We start from the raw sequence: 12,637 nt of genomic DNA, 5'->3' as shown, positions 1-12,637 counted from the left end.
CTTAAAATCTTACCTAGATATAAAAGCATGTTTCAGTTCTGCTGTCACAGACAACTCTGGGAAACTAGGCTTCAGAGTCTCAAACCTCTTCCTCATTTTATGCAGCCAGATCACAGCTTCTGCTGAAACAGCTGCCAGGGGAGCAGAAGGAAGGGGAGGATGTGCCACCCAGTTTCTGCATAACAGAGAAGTGGCTACAGGATGAGTCCAGGAACTGAAATCCATGGGTGTTAGTAAATCTCTGGTTCACACTTTCAGAAAAATTTTCCTTGTTTCCAGGCTGTAGACAAAACTGGAGATGGATCCACACAAGCTGGATCACTGGGAAGGAAGAAGTTCACTAGTCCTGCCAAAATACCTGCTGAATTCTCTACAGAATTCATATAGACTGTATGTGTGCATACAATCTAAATTATTTGTCTCATTGGTCAGCCCTTTAACCTTCTGATCATAGATCAGCCCTTTAACCACAAGATTATACCTTCATTCTTTATGAAATCAAAATTTTTTTGTTTTCTCATAAAACTGAGTGATCTTTTTGTCAGTGGTTGTTTATGACATGCAGGTGTTAGAAAAGAAATGAGTAGTGGAGAGAAAATTGACTGATGAGTAAGTACATAGAGATTTGCTGCCTACACTTTTTGGTTTCAGCTTTTCTGTGAGTGATGCTTCGTTGTTATAAATAGTGACTGTGTTCTTATCTCTAAGTGTTTCTTTAGAACTACTCAAACTTCTACCTCTCAAGACAGGGATTACCTCTTAAATTCAGCTGCTCAGCTGATGTTTCTTAAACAAAATCATAAAACACATCTTGTTTTGCACAGAGATGTGTGGGATTGTAATACTTTCGCTTCTGAGCATTAATATTCTGGATTCGATCTGCATTTAAAGCATTATGTCTGGTGAAAGAACAGAAAAAATTCTTCTTTGCTCTGCTTCCAAGTGCATTAATTTGACATTGGTAAATAGTTGGAATTGCCTAGGAGATGGCTTTCTTCCACATGCCTTATCTTGGAAAGACAGTGATGGACAAGGCAGTGAAAGCACCAGAGGCAGTGCAAAAGCAGATGTTTATTTAGAAGTGATTGATCCATTCAGAGAGCTTGAAATTGCATTTGAAATCCTGTTCTCCTTTGACTGCTTTTGCTATAAGGAGAACATACTGGAGAGTGGAGAAAGAGGATTTGTGTTTTCCCACAACCCCAGCTGAGCATTTAGATTAATATACTTTTTTCAGTGCCAGCCCCAGCCCTCCTCCTGACTCCAGCTGCTGGTTTCTATGCGTGCACCTTCCCCCTCCCCTGCCGGAGCAGCAGCTGGAGTGGTTGGATTGAGTACGCTTGGCTAGGGAACTGATTTGGCTGGAAATCACCGTTATCTTTCAGCAGGTTATTTTTCATCTGGGCTAGTTCCCTGATCCAGTTCTTCAGCCCCTGTGCAGGAGGGGCTGTGCCAGAGAGGGACTCCCCAGGGTGGCAGACACCTCTTAACCTGGGCTAGTCTTTCTGAGACCTGCAGCCATGCTAACCACACCTCTGAGGATGTGCTAGCACAGATCACACAGCCCCAGGGAAGTGTTAGGGCTGTCCAGGGGAGGGGGGAGGAGGCTGCAGCTCAGAAATATGGAACTCTATTGAAGCTGACAGGGCTGTGCTGATTTACATTACCTGAGGACCTGGTGCACGCTTCCTGTATGTCTCTTCGCATGTTTACACTTTCATCACACATGCCTCACAACTAGTGATTTTTATAAATATCCTTCTGCCTCTCTGCTCTGGCTCCTCTTGCCCTGGGCATTGCTCCCCCTACCATGTAGCAACTGGAAGGTCAGTGGCTGGCTGGCACTGGGGAAACGAGCACTGCAGACCACAGGGAGGACCCATTAGGTCCTTCCTGCCTTCAGTGAGGAAATTATTGGTTTCTTTTGCTGCTGAGGCAAGTATTGCAGATTATGGCGGTCAAGCTGGGTGGGAATTGGACTCTTGAGGTCATTTTACCTCAGTGCTGTGACTGCACTGACTCCATGAGGCCAGGGCAGGATGCCACGAGGGAGTCTGTGCTGTGTAACCTCAGGGAAGGCATGGTTTCAGAGGGGGCTGAAACCTTCTGAGTGAACAATCCTTTCCATGATTTCTTCATGGGCTAAGAAAGGAAGCAAGGCAGGTAATCTGAAGCACTCTGTGGTGTTTGGTGCCTGGCAAAGAGACCAGTGGGAGCCCTGCTGCACCCCTGAGCAATGGGTGCCTGGCATTTCCTTCACCAGGGTTCAGAGCCCTGGTGCTGTCTGGGGGATCTCCCTCTGTTTGTGTGATACTGTGGGATTCTGGTGCTTCAGGGCTCCCTGATGGTTACCAGTGAGAACCCAAAGCTGTGTTTTCCTCCTTTCTGTGGCTTCTGGATTTGTGTGAGGATATTGGCTGTCCTTGGTGCACTGGAGGTTGGACACAAGCAGAAGGAGAGGATGCAGGTGAAAAAAAGCAATAGTGGTTTGCTGGCTTTGATTTCTGCATCAGTTGTCCTGTCTCAAGAATTAAACTGATTTCCAGATTATTGTGGGAGTGAATTTTCCCCCTCATGCTGTTTGTGAGGGATTTTCTTTGCCTTCCTCTATTATCAATACGAGAGGTCATCTTGGTGGCCCTTTTGCAGCCCCCCTGGCCCCAGCCTTTGCACTCTCTGGCCTTTTCCTAAGGCACAAGTTGCAGCTTTCAATCAGTGGTGACAGATCCCTCATTTGCTCTGGAGTGCTCTGGCATCCAGTGAACTATAGCATGTGGGAACAATGTGCCGAGACCTTTTTGAAATGGTCAAAGTGTTGTGACCTTGGTGGTCCCCTCAGGCTACCAGCCCAAAGTCCTTATCAGCGCTGTTTTGGGTACATGAAATGATTAATGGTGAGAAAAACCTGTGGGATGGACTTTCCTAGAGGCTTTGCACCAGCATCTTTAACAGGATCAGGAAGACTGAACTGTCCAGTGAATGTGTCCGCAGGTGCACAGCAAAAAAACAGGATAATCACAGTGCTCTAAAAGCTCAATTTAAAGTAGTCTAAAATTGAGCTAAAAATGGTTTGCCGGAGAAGGTCCCAAACAGTTTGTGGTTTCACATGCGTATTTTCCTGTTTTTTTGAATGTTTGAATGTTTCAGTTTATTGTCTGAAAGATAGAGAGGAAACCGTCTGTGTGATTGTAAAACTGGGGAAGCAGCAAAACTGGTTAAACATGAGATGCCATCAAAAATATCAAGTGAATACAGTAGGAAAAAATACCTCTTCTTGCTCAGTAGTGTTAGTAAGTTAGAGTAAGTAAATACAGACAAAGAAAAGCACAGTTTTTCTGCAAGACTGTGACAACATCACAGCAAACTAGAGTTATTTTTAAATGCTGGAGAACTTCTTAGCGTAAAAATGAGATACCAAAAGACTCCCCTGCAGTTGTTTTATAACTTTAGTTCTATGTATGATTTTGAAAAGACTTTCTAGTAAAGCTAATTCTTGGGTGCTTTCTCAAATTTTCATTCAAGGATTTGACCCTGCTTCCCCTTTTCAGGTCACGAAAGATGCCTTCATTTGTTCATCTGATCTCTCATAGTGACAGCACCATGGGTTTTGTCTTGCCTTGTTTTTTAATTCTTCAGGGGTCACATGAAACATATCATTTCAAGCTGGGTTTTTATGCTACCTACTACTAAAGGACTGTGATTGCTTTGGGCAACTTTGTTATTAGTTAAATTGAAATATAAAATACGTAGGTAAAAATAGTTGGCTTGTAATGAAGTTGTGATTGACAGTATTTCCCAGGATTAAGTTTAACAGTATCTGAAATTAATAATAAAAATGTATCCCAATGCCATAAAATCTGCATTCCTGAGTGGTGGTTGTTTTTACAGCTGTTGCTTATCTGCTCAGCCTTTTCATAACCAGATCTTGTTTTGCTTTCTTTCCTAATAGCATATCAGCATTCAATCCATTGAACCTTTGTGGATTTCTACATTAGGCAAAAGTGAAATAACAGTCAAAGGAGAAAACTTTACACGTGCATCAGGCATAAAACTGATACTGACTGGAATCACTGGCTGTAAACCAGACGTGTGAGTCAAACCAAAAAGTAACACTATTTACCTTGCGTGGTGAAAATTATATCCATTTTGCTCTAGCAATAATGAACTGTGTGAACAGTTGTCATGTACCTCTCCTCAGCAGAGCAGGGAATGCTCTGGACTCCTTTACTTATACTTCCACTTTAAATTACCAAAGGATGAAAATGAATTTGGTGTTTGAGTACAACACAAGGGATGGATGAGTTGTCAATTCTCTCAGCAGCAGTAGGACAGTTTTGTATCTGTGGCTCTCTGTGCCTTCTAGCAGGCATCAAGAAGTTAGGTCACAGGAAAGCCTCAGCTTTTGTTTGAATCTCCTCTGCTTCAAAATATTCCTAATATATTCTAGGATTCTGATTGTAAAGCACAGACACCATGCCAGGGAAAGAAATTTCTAGTACAACTCCAATTTTTCTGTTGATGATTACACAGTGTAAACCCCTAGATAATTAGGCATTCTTATTCTGAATCAGTTATTTTCAGGTGCAGCTGCAATGGCTGCCTGTGATTAGGAAGCCCATTTTACATAGCTAGCACTTGAAAAGGTAGTGTTCAGTTCTTGCTTCAACCATAAGTTTTCAGGGGACCACAGAAAAAAAAAGGGAGAGAGGGAGGGTAAGACAGGAAGTAGAGAGAAAGAGGAAGGAGTGAAAAAATGTGAGGAAAGAGAGAAAGAAAAAGAAGAAATGAAGGGAAAATGAAGATTGTTATTCTTGACTGGCTCATGGACCATGCTGGTAACATGAAGTACGCAGTAAACAGCATAGTCACACATTGCATTACATAGCCTCATCCCAGGGCTGATTATCTATACTGTTTTCTGTGATTATCGTGTCACATAGCAACTTCATTCAAATGATGCCCTACTTTATTTCTTCAACTCCCTGCTCTCTTTCCACCTCCATCTGGCAGCTCAGACAGAGATTCAGTTCTCTTTTCTCCTTGCCACTTGCTGTAGGCTATAGGCTTCGTGTAGTAACACCAATGAGTGGCATCTGTGTCTCAGTGTTTGTTTTCTTTCTTCTCCAGCATTAAAGTTAGAAATGTGCTAAATGATACACAAATGACATTTGCTCTCCCACCAACACGTAAAGAGGCCAAAAGTATATGTATCCAGGCTAATGGGAAAAAATGTTCACCACCAATGACCCTGCATTATGTTTCGCTGCCATCATGTTCTAGAATTACACCAAATACCTCCTGGATCAGGTAAGTTTGTCTTTCTGTAGTTTTTATGTACTTATCCAAATGTAGTTGCACTGAGCCAATATGAGCCTTCTTCCTTGGCCAGACTGCAGCTGAAGCAAGCTTTGAAGAGTGCTGTAACCTGTTGTGTTGGATGAATTTAAGCCTGTGAAGTGATTTAACAGATAGGGTTATAGTAGCTGCAAGATGGATTCTGTAGACTTCTTCTGCCCACCTCAGGTCTCCTTTATAGAAGTCAAAAGTAGCCTATCCCTACTAAGCCTAAACCCAAAATACGGATAGCATGCATAAATTCTAACTCCAATTAAGTTTGATTTCTTGATGCTAATATAGCATTCATCTGTGAAACAGTATAAAGTATCAGTGGATTGGAAGTGAAGTGAAAATAATCATCATTGCACTGATGTACACAGACTTGCTTTACAATATGATTCCCTAAAGCCAAAAGAGCCCTTTTCAAGCCTTTGCTGTGTTCTGCAGGAGACTCACAGATCTGGTGAAAGACTTTCAGGATGATTTAAAGGATATTCTCTGGCACAGCTTTCCACCTCTCCCTCTGCTTTCACAGTTTTTACCTGTTCTCACATTCTGAATCTGATATCTTGTCGAGTGAGGATTTGAGGTAATGGGTTGGGCTGGCAGCTGCAGCAACTGAGCAGCCAGGATGCATGCCCTCATCTCCAGGTGAGAGGCACCTCAGGCAGCTGGAAATTAATAATACCTTAAGCCACTCCAACTCGGTACAGCATAAATTGTGAGCCAGAGCCCTCAGACACAAGCACCATTGTGTGCTGAGACAGATGGTCTGAACACCACTGAGAATGTTTCCTGTGAGGTGCCTGGCATGAAGGGCTGGTCCGGAAGAAGGCAAGAATTAAGCACAGGCTGGGGCAGTGAAACACCATGATGTTCTTTCTTCAAGGCAGAATATTAAATCATGGTCTTGTTCTTGGACTGCATAAATTAAAAAAAAGTTGGAGAGTCCCTGAAAAAAAGGGGTATACGTGTGGAAGCAATTAAGTCATGTTGTTTTGGGGTAGCAAAAGTATTTACCATTATTTTATAAAGAGAGGAAGTACACTGCATAGCTCAAATTATCTTGTTCTGCAGTTTGACTTCATTATGTTGTCTGCTACCAAAGCAAAATGCACTTGAGTAGTTTATTCACAACTGAAGGATTAATGCAGGACATGTTTGTGGGAAAAGAGATAGTATTAACCTCCCTTTCTCCCCATGTTTGTTTTTGTTTTGTTTTGCTTTGGCTTTTGCAGTGGTGGTCGCAAAATTACTACAACTGGTAGAAATTTTAATGTGGTGGACAGTGTGATTATTTCAGATGACCAGAGATTAAACCTCACAGTAAGTCTTATCTCCTTTGTAAAAGCAAATAGAGGTCTCTTGACCTCTAGGTTAGCATTCGGTTTTGTTCCTAAGATTTGAGGAGACCTCAGTATTTTCCAACCACTTGCCAGGGACTTGTCAGTCACCCTGCTGAAATAAATATGAGCACTTAGAGGATTACAGTTATACACATTCTTAGTACAGAATCACAAATACACATCAGCTGCTCTCCTGCATAATTCCCTGAGCTTTTGTTTGTGGTCTAAGGACTTGCTCCAAATGTGTCCTTTTTGAGTCTCCTTAGTCTCCACACATGGGTGTGTCGGAGGAGGGAGTGCTATACTTCCCTTTGGCTCTGTGCTGAAAGCCCAAATGGTGTCACTGCCTCAGTGAGGGGCAGGAGGCTGGAGCTGATGTTGGGATGAAACCCTTTCTCCAAGGCTGTGAGGCAAGCACTTTGCTGACTCTTGCAGCACAGAGACCAGAACACAGCAGCATCATCCAGTGGAGTGAACAATGGCCCAATGCTACGATGACTGTAGCAACCCCCTCTCTCAGGAGTTAAATTAGAAAGAGCAAATGCCTAGGAGTGCTGTAGAGCTTGTCTTGCCGCCTTGTGATAAGAGCTTGTCACCTGTATTGAGGGGAAAGAAGGAAAATCCATTGTCACAATTCCTGTCTCATTGCAGGAAATAGTTACCTTAGCAGTGAGCAATCAGCCTTAGAGCAGCGTGCAGAGTGTGTGACAAATGCACTTAAAGGTAGGCATGGGCTCAACACAGAAGTTTTTCCAGGTGCTCTGCATGCAGCCCTGATGTCAGAGAAGAGGCTTAGCAAGTATCTATGTGAAGTCAGGAAAATATTAAAATGAGTTTGAGTGCCTCTGTTTGTAATTGTACCCACTGTTGAGTATTTAATGACTGTTAGAGCTTTGCTATTGCATTTCTAGGTCTCTAGATGTCCTGGAAATGCATCTGAGTATCATTACTTAACACCAAGCCTGAGCCATGCAACAGAGGGTAAAGTTGTTGATATGATGTTAAAAGTGGATACTACCTTTATACCATGTGTCAAATTACACTATCACCCAGACCCAGTGTTCATTAACTACCAGCTGCACACTGAACTGGATCCTGATCTGGAATTAAAAATATATGTAAGTTTCAAAATAATAAACTACAGTACCCAATTTAAAATAATGTTTGGAGATAACTTTTTTTTTCTTACTGTATTTAGTGACTGATGTTTGTTTTCAATTCTTTCCCTCCAGAAAGAAAATGATAACTTGAATATTTCTAAAACAGAGGTAGAAGTTTATCTGTCATATATGACTGGTGCACAGACCAAAAAGATATGGTTCAGTGTCCAAAATATTACCAAAAAGCCAGACCGTAGCACCATACTGTGCAAATTCAAAAGGGAAGGAACCGACAAGATTGACTTTTCCACAGTGAAAGTTTTTGTAAGTAGAAGTCCCTTTTGTTGCAATTTAGCATTGTTTGAATGTTTATACAAGTGTAGTAAAACGTATCATTAATGCTGTCATGGTATTTGGTAGTACAGTTTTGTTCCTCATGTCTAAGCGTGTCTGCCTAGCTTAGGTACTGCTGGCAGAACTGAGTTCATTTTCTGTCTGGTTGCTGGGGTGGTGTCAGAGTCCGAGCTTTGCAGTCCAAGCTGGACTTGCTGCTGCTGAGCTCCAGGAGACCAGCAGCTTGTCACACCTCTTACCTGCAGAACAGACATCACTGGTACAGCATCTCTGTCTCCAGGAGAGCCCCTCATCTTAGATCTGTAAGCAATCTGATTCTCCACTGTGGCCATGAGGAAAAGGATTGTGTTTTCCCAGTCACTTTTTCATACTAAAGTAGGTAAGGATCTGTCTCAGGGATCACCACTGAGACAGAAGGCATTTCTGGGTGAAAAAAGGGGTGAAATTCAGTGTGCATAGGGAAGGCTAAAATGCTCTGAGCATGTGGCTCAAAGCCAGGCCCAAATATAAGGACATTAGCATGGATGTCAAAGCTGAATTGCAGCTTAAGATATTTGCTCTATGAATAAGATAAAGGTAGGATTTTTTTTAAATGCTCTGATTACCATTTGTGAAGGAGAAAAATTATGTCAGACTCTTACTGCAGTGTGTGGTGGTATGAAACTGAAATAACTCTATTGACTTCAAGGCATATGGCTCATAGTAAGGATTAACAAAGCTATTCTTGATTTTTTATCACTTTTAACTGATCCACCCATCTGTGGATCCTGCCGTCTGAGCCAGTTATGGCATGGAAAAGCCTTTCTGAGTTTGGTGTTGCATTTAAAAATCGGTGTTGCCCTGCTCTATCACATGCTCATCCTGCAAACTTCATAGAAGTGACTGTTATAGAAAGGTCACCACTTTACTAAAGCAAATCTAATGCAATAGTTATCATGTAACATTGCACTTCTAGTACCTCAAAATTTTTTTTTCCAACATAAGAAGAATTCCGGAGTAGCAAATCCTCACATGTTTTTTGAGCCTTATGAATTGATCATAATAGAAGAAGTAGGGCCACTGAAAAAAAAGGATAAGATGGGTATAAAAGATAAGTTTGGCTCAAGAATAAATGTATCTCTTGCCTTAGTTTCCCAGAAGAAAGAAGATATTGGGTGTGGGTTCAAAGACAGAATGATCAGTCTGCATGAAGGTGTCAGAGTAGAAAATGCCATTCTTGTGACAGAAGCAAGATTCAGATAGATCAAAGGGCTCAAGACAGCAGGAACAGGATCATTCCCATTGTAGCACTGAGGGAGAACTGACACATGACAATGTAGGCTTAGTAGGAAAGATTTTAAATAAAGCTGCAGTCAGGGGATGTAATGTATGACTGGAGAGCAGGAAATAAAAAAACAGTATTTGAAATTGGAAAAAACCCCAAACCCCTGGCAAATGGAGGCTTGCTGATTTAATCCTAGCTCTGTGTAAAACTTTATAATGTATTTTGAATTACTCATGAAAGACCTGGAGGTAAGTGGAAAATGGGATAATTGTCAAATCCTTTTTAATGAAAGCAGATCATGCTAGATATTTTTATTTCCTAAGATGAGCGATTTCCTCAACAACAAAAAAGCGATAGATCACATGTACCTGGAAGTTATTCAGTAAACTGTTTAATGTGGTGATTATGAGGGTGCCAGTGGTTAGAAAAACTGGATGCTGTGTGTGGAGAGCTGACTCTGGGCAATGCTGATGTTCATACAGATATTCTTTAATATCACCACTGACTTGAACACAAAAATAAGGCATGCGGTAATAACACTTGCTGATGACATAAAGCTCAGAGGCATTACCAGTCCAGAGAAGGTTTTATAATGTCATGCAGAAAAATGAAATTAATTTAGGAATAGGAATTGGATTCATTCAGGTGTACTTTATATAGTCTGCGATTGATAAGCAAGATAAAAGATAAGGGAAGAAATACTAGATAAGAAGGTTATGGTGAAGAATAAAGATAATTGAAATATGAGCAGAAAATTAAGTGAATGCTTTATCCGTTTTCAATAAACAAGGATGAGTAACAGAAATTTCTGCTTTAGGAAGTCTTCAGTTGAACATGACAAGTCTAGAAAAGTAGATGTATTAGTCACAGGATGGATGATGTATTTAGCCACTAATGTATTTGAGCCTTGGAAAAGGCTAATGGGATCCTAGGAAGGCACAGACCAAAAGAACTTTGCATAGGAACTGTGAAAACATAGAGACATCAGAGGAAAAAGTAACATTTGATGAAGGAAATAGATCTGCTTTGTTTTCTGTTCTTTATAGCCCCGGAAATACAAAGGCTGTGTCCTTCCAGCCCTGTGGGGTTTTTTTGCTTGCTTGTGTCTGTGTAGCTGTGATGTGAGTATCCAGTTGGCAGTCTGCAGCTGCCCTGGATGCTCACCTCCTGTGACAAGCCACTGATTGCAATCACCAGATCTCTGCCTTCCCTGCTGTAACCCAAAATAATTTCAACTCAACCCTCCTTTTCAATTATCTCAATCTCATTTCTATCCCTGGCACTTGGTGGTATTCTTTTTATATGTCAGAACATATTTTTATGTCTAGCCTGTTTATAGTTTTAGCCACCCTTTATTTATGTGCTTTTGTAGTCCTCTTTCAGATCCTCCTTTGTGAAATTTCTTCTGCCATAATTATCAGTGGTGAATGCCTCAGTTTGGCATTTGGCAGACTTCAGCACTTTCATGTATCCCTAAGAATTAATGCCTGTCCTGCCTTTGAAAAGCCCACTGTTGGGGATGTACTTGTAACATGTTCATGTATCATGTGTTGCATTTTTTCTTAGTGACCTTCAGGAACACACTGTAGGAATCCTACTACATAAAGAGGTTGAAACTTCTGCAAATAGGGAAGTAGGATGTAGGCCAGGTGTCTATGAAAAATTCTACTTCCCTCATTCCTGTTATGAGTCTTATCTTACTTTTCTGCTCAGCAGAGTAACACTGTGAGTGCAAACACATGCCTTCATTGTTGTCAAGTGCCAAAATGTTTAGCAGTGACTCTGAGCACATGAGCCCCTTGGCAAGCTGGAGGCAGATCTTGCCTTTCATCTGAGGGCTCTAGATTGCAGCAAGAGCATGACAAAATTTCATGGTACATAAGGACCTCCAAATTTTTTCATCATTGCTCTGTTACCCTGCTTAAACATCAAATACAGTAAAAGTTAAGTAAATGCTGGTTCATATGCATTTTGCTGAGCCTCTACTGTCCTCCCAATAATCTACCATTGACTTTATGTGCCTTAAATATTTTTCTTTAAATACATTAAATGTCATTTTAAGCACTGATGTAATGTCTGTCCTCTATTAACACAGCCATTGCTTTTCTTCAGGTCAAATTAGGAAATTTTGAGCATGAAGTCAAACCAACATCATCACACATATATTTATATGTTCTTATTTTGCTACCTATTGTGGTGGGTGTCATTATAGGTAAGTACAAATAATGTATTATCAGCTTTTGATTTGCTGAAGGGTATGAACATGACACAGACACTATACATACTCACATGTCTGGAACTGTCACAAGCAGTCTGGTGATTTTACCCTGTTCCCAATAAGAGTGGACAAAGTTAACTCTGTTCTGGTGGTGAAGTCTGAATTGTCAGACTGCAGCATGTCACAAGCATGTTACAAGACAGTATTTCTGTCTGCTCTGCTGGGATTGCTCACTTCCACTTCAAGAAGCAAGCCACAGAACTGACATCCTTGTGTCACAGTTTGGTCTCTTCCAGCTGTCAGAGCTCAGCTACCCTCCTGTCCCTGGGGCAGATGTTCCCTAACAAACTGCTTATCCTCAGGCAGTGTTTGTGGTGTTTCTGCTCAGTCTCCTTTGAATCATTCAGGAACTTGTGGGTCATTACTAAACTGAGGGAGGTAAATAGTTATCCCCTTCTCTTCTTGGTGCTCCTGTTGTTTTTTGTTTTTTTTTTCTGGGTGTTTTTACCTGGTTATGTATTTGATAAATTTCTAGTTATTTTAATAAGTATAGGGGTTTGTTCATTTGGTTGGTTCCTGTTTTTTAAAGTTCATTTTAAAAAGGAACCATATGTCATGCCTTTATTCTCACTAAATAAGCTTTATAAAAGTTAACAATTTGTAAGTGGATGTTCTGTTCATAACAACTGTTTTTTCTGTTTAATCAGTGCTACCTTAAGTAGGTTGCTATTAGTAGAAGTGGTGGTTAGAGTCTGTGTCTCACTGTGCATGCCATATATAGCAGGGTGTGCTGCACTTTCAAATAAAGTTGGGTTGACAGTTCAAGACCTTGTTAAAAGGAGCAATTTTTACTGAACGTTGAGGTATAGATCCAGATAACTAGGGCTGATGGGTACTAGCACAGGGACAACAGTAGAACACTAATGGTGCAAATGTACATTAATCTTTTTGTTTCTTGACAATAAAATATGTCTTGTATAGGAGTTTTCTGTTCTGTGATTTCTGTACTCAGAATCTC

At 41.0% G+C, this 12,637-nt stretch overlaps 1 protein-coding gene across 1 annotated transcript in view; it reads left to right on the top strand.

Moving 5' to 3' along the window:
* Nucleotides 1-12,637, top strand: part of LOC131573513 (plexin-C1-like) — a 70,073-nt gene that overhangs the window by 25,654 nt on the left and 31,782 nt on the right. The window contains exons 10-15 of the mRNA XM_058827524.1: nucleotides 3,950-4,089; nucleotides 5,128-5,307; nucleotides 6,576-6,663; nucleotides 7,595-7,801; nucleotides 7,916-8,107; nucleotides 11,514-11,613. Of these exons, the coding sequence (XP_058683507.1) occupies nucleotides 3,950-4,089; nucleotides 5,128-5,307; nucleotides 6,576-6,663; nucleotides 7,595-7,801; nucleotides 7,916-8,107; nucleotides 11,514-11,613 (907 nt within the window). The remainder of the gene's footprint in view (nucleotides 1-3,949; nucleotides 4,090-5,127; nucleotides 5,308-6,575; nucleotides 6,664-7,594; nucleotides 7,802-7,915; nucleotides 8,108-11,513; nucleotides 11,614-12,637) is intronic.

This window comes from Poecile atricapillus, chromosome Z (genome assembly GCF_030490865.1).
Source record: "Poecile atricapillus isolate bPoeAtr1 chromosome Z, bPoeAtr1.hap1, whole genome shotgun sequence".
NCBI classification, from domain to species: domain Eukaryota; kingdom Metazoa; phylum Chordata; class Aves; order Passeriformes; family Paridae; genus Poecile; species Poecile atricapillus.
The sequence above is the reverse complement of the archived record's forward strand: the minus strand, read 5'-3'. Positions and strand labels throughout refer to the sequence as shown.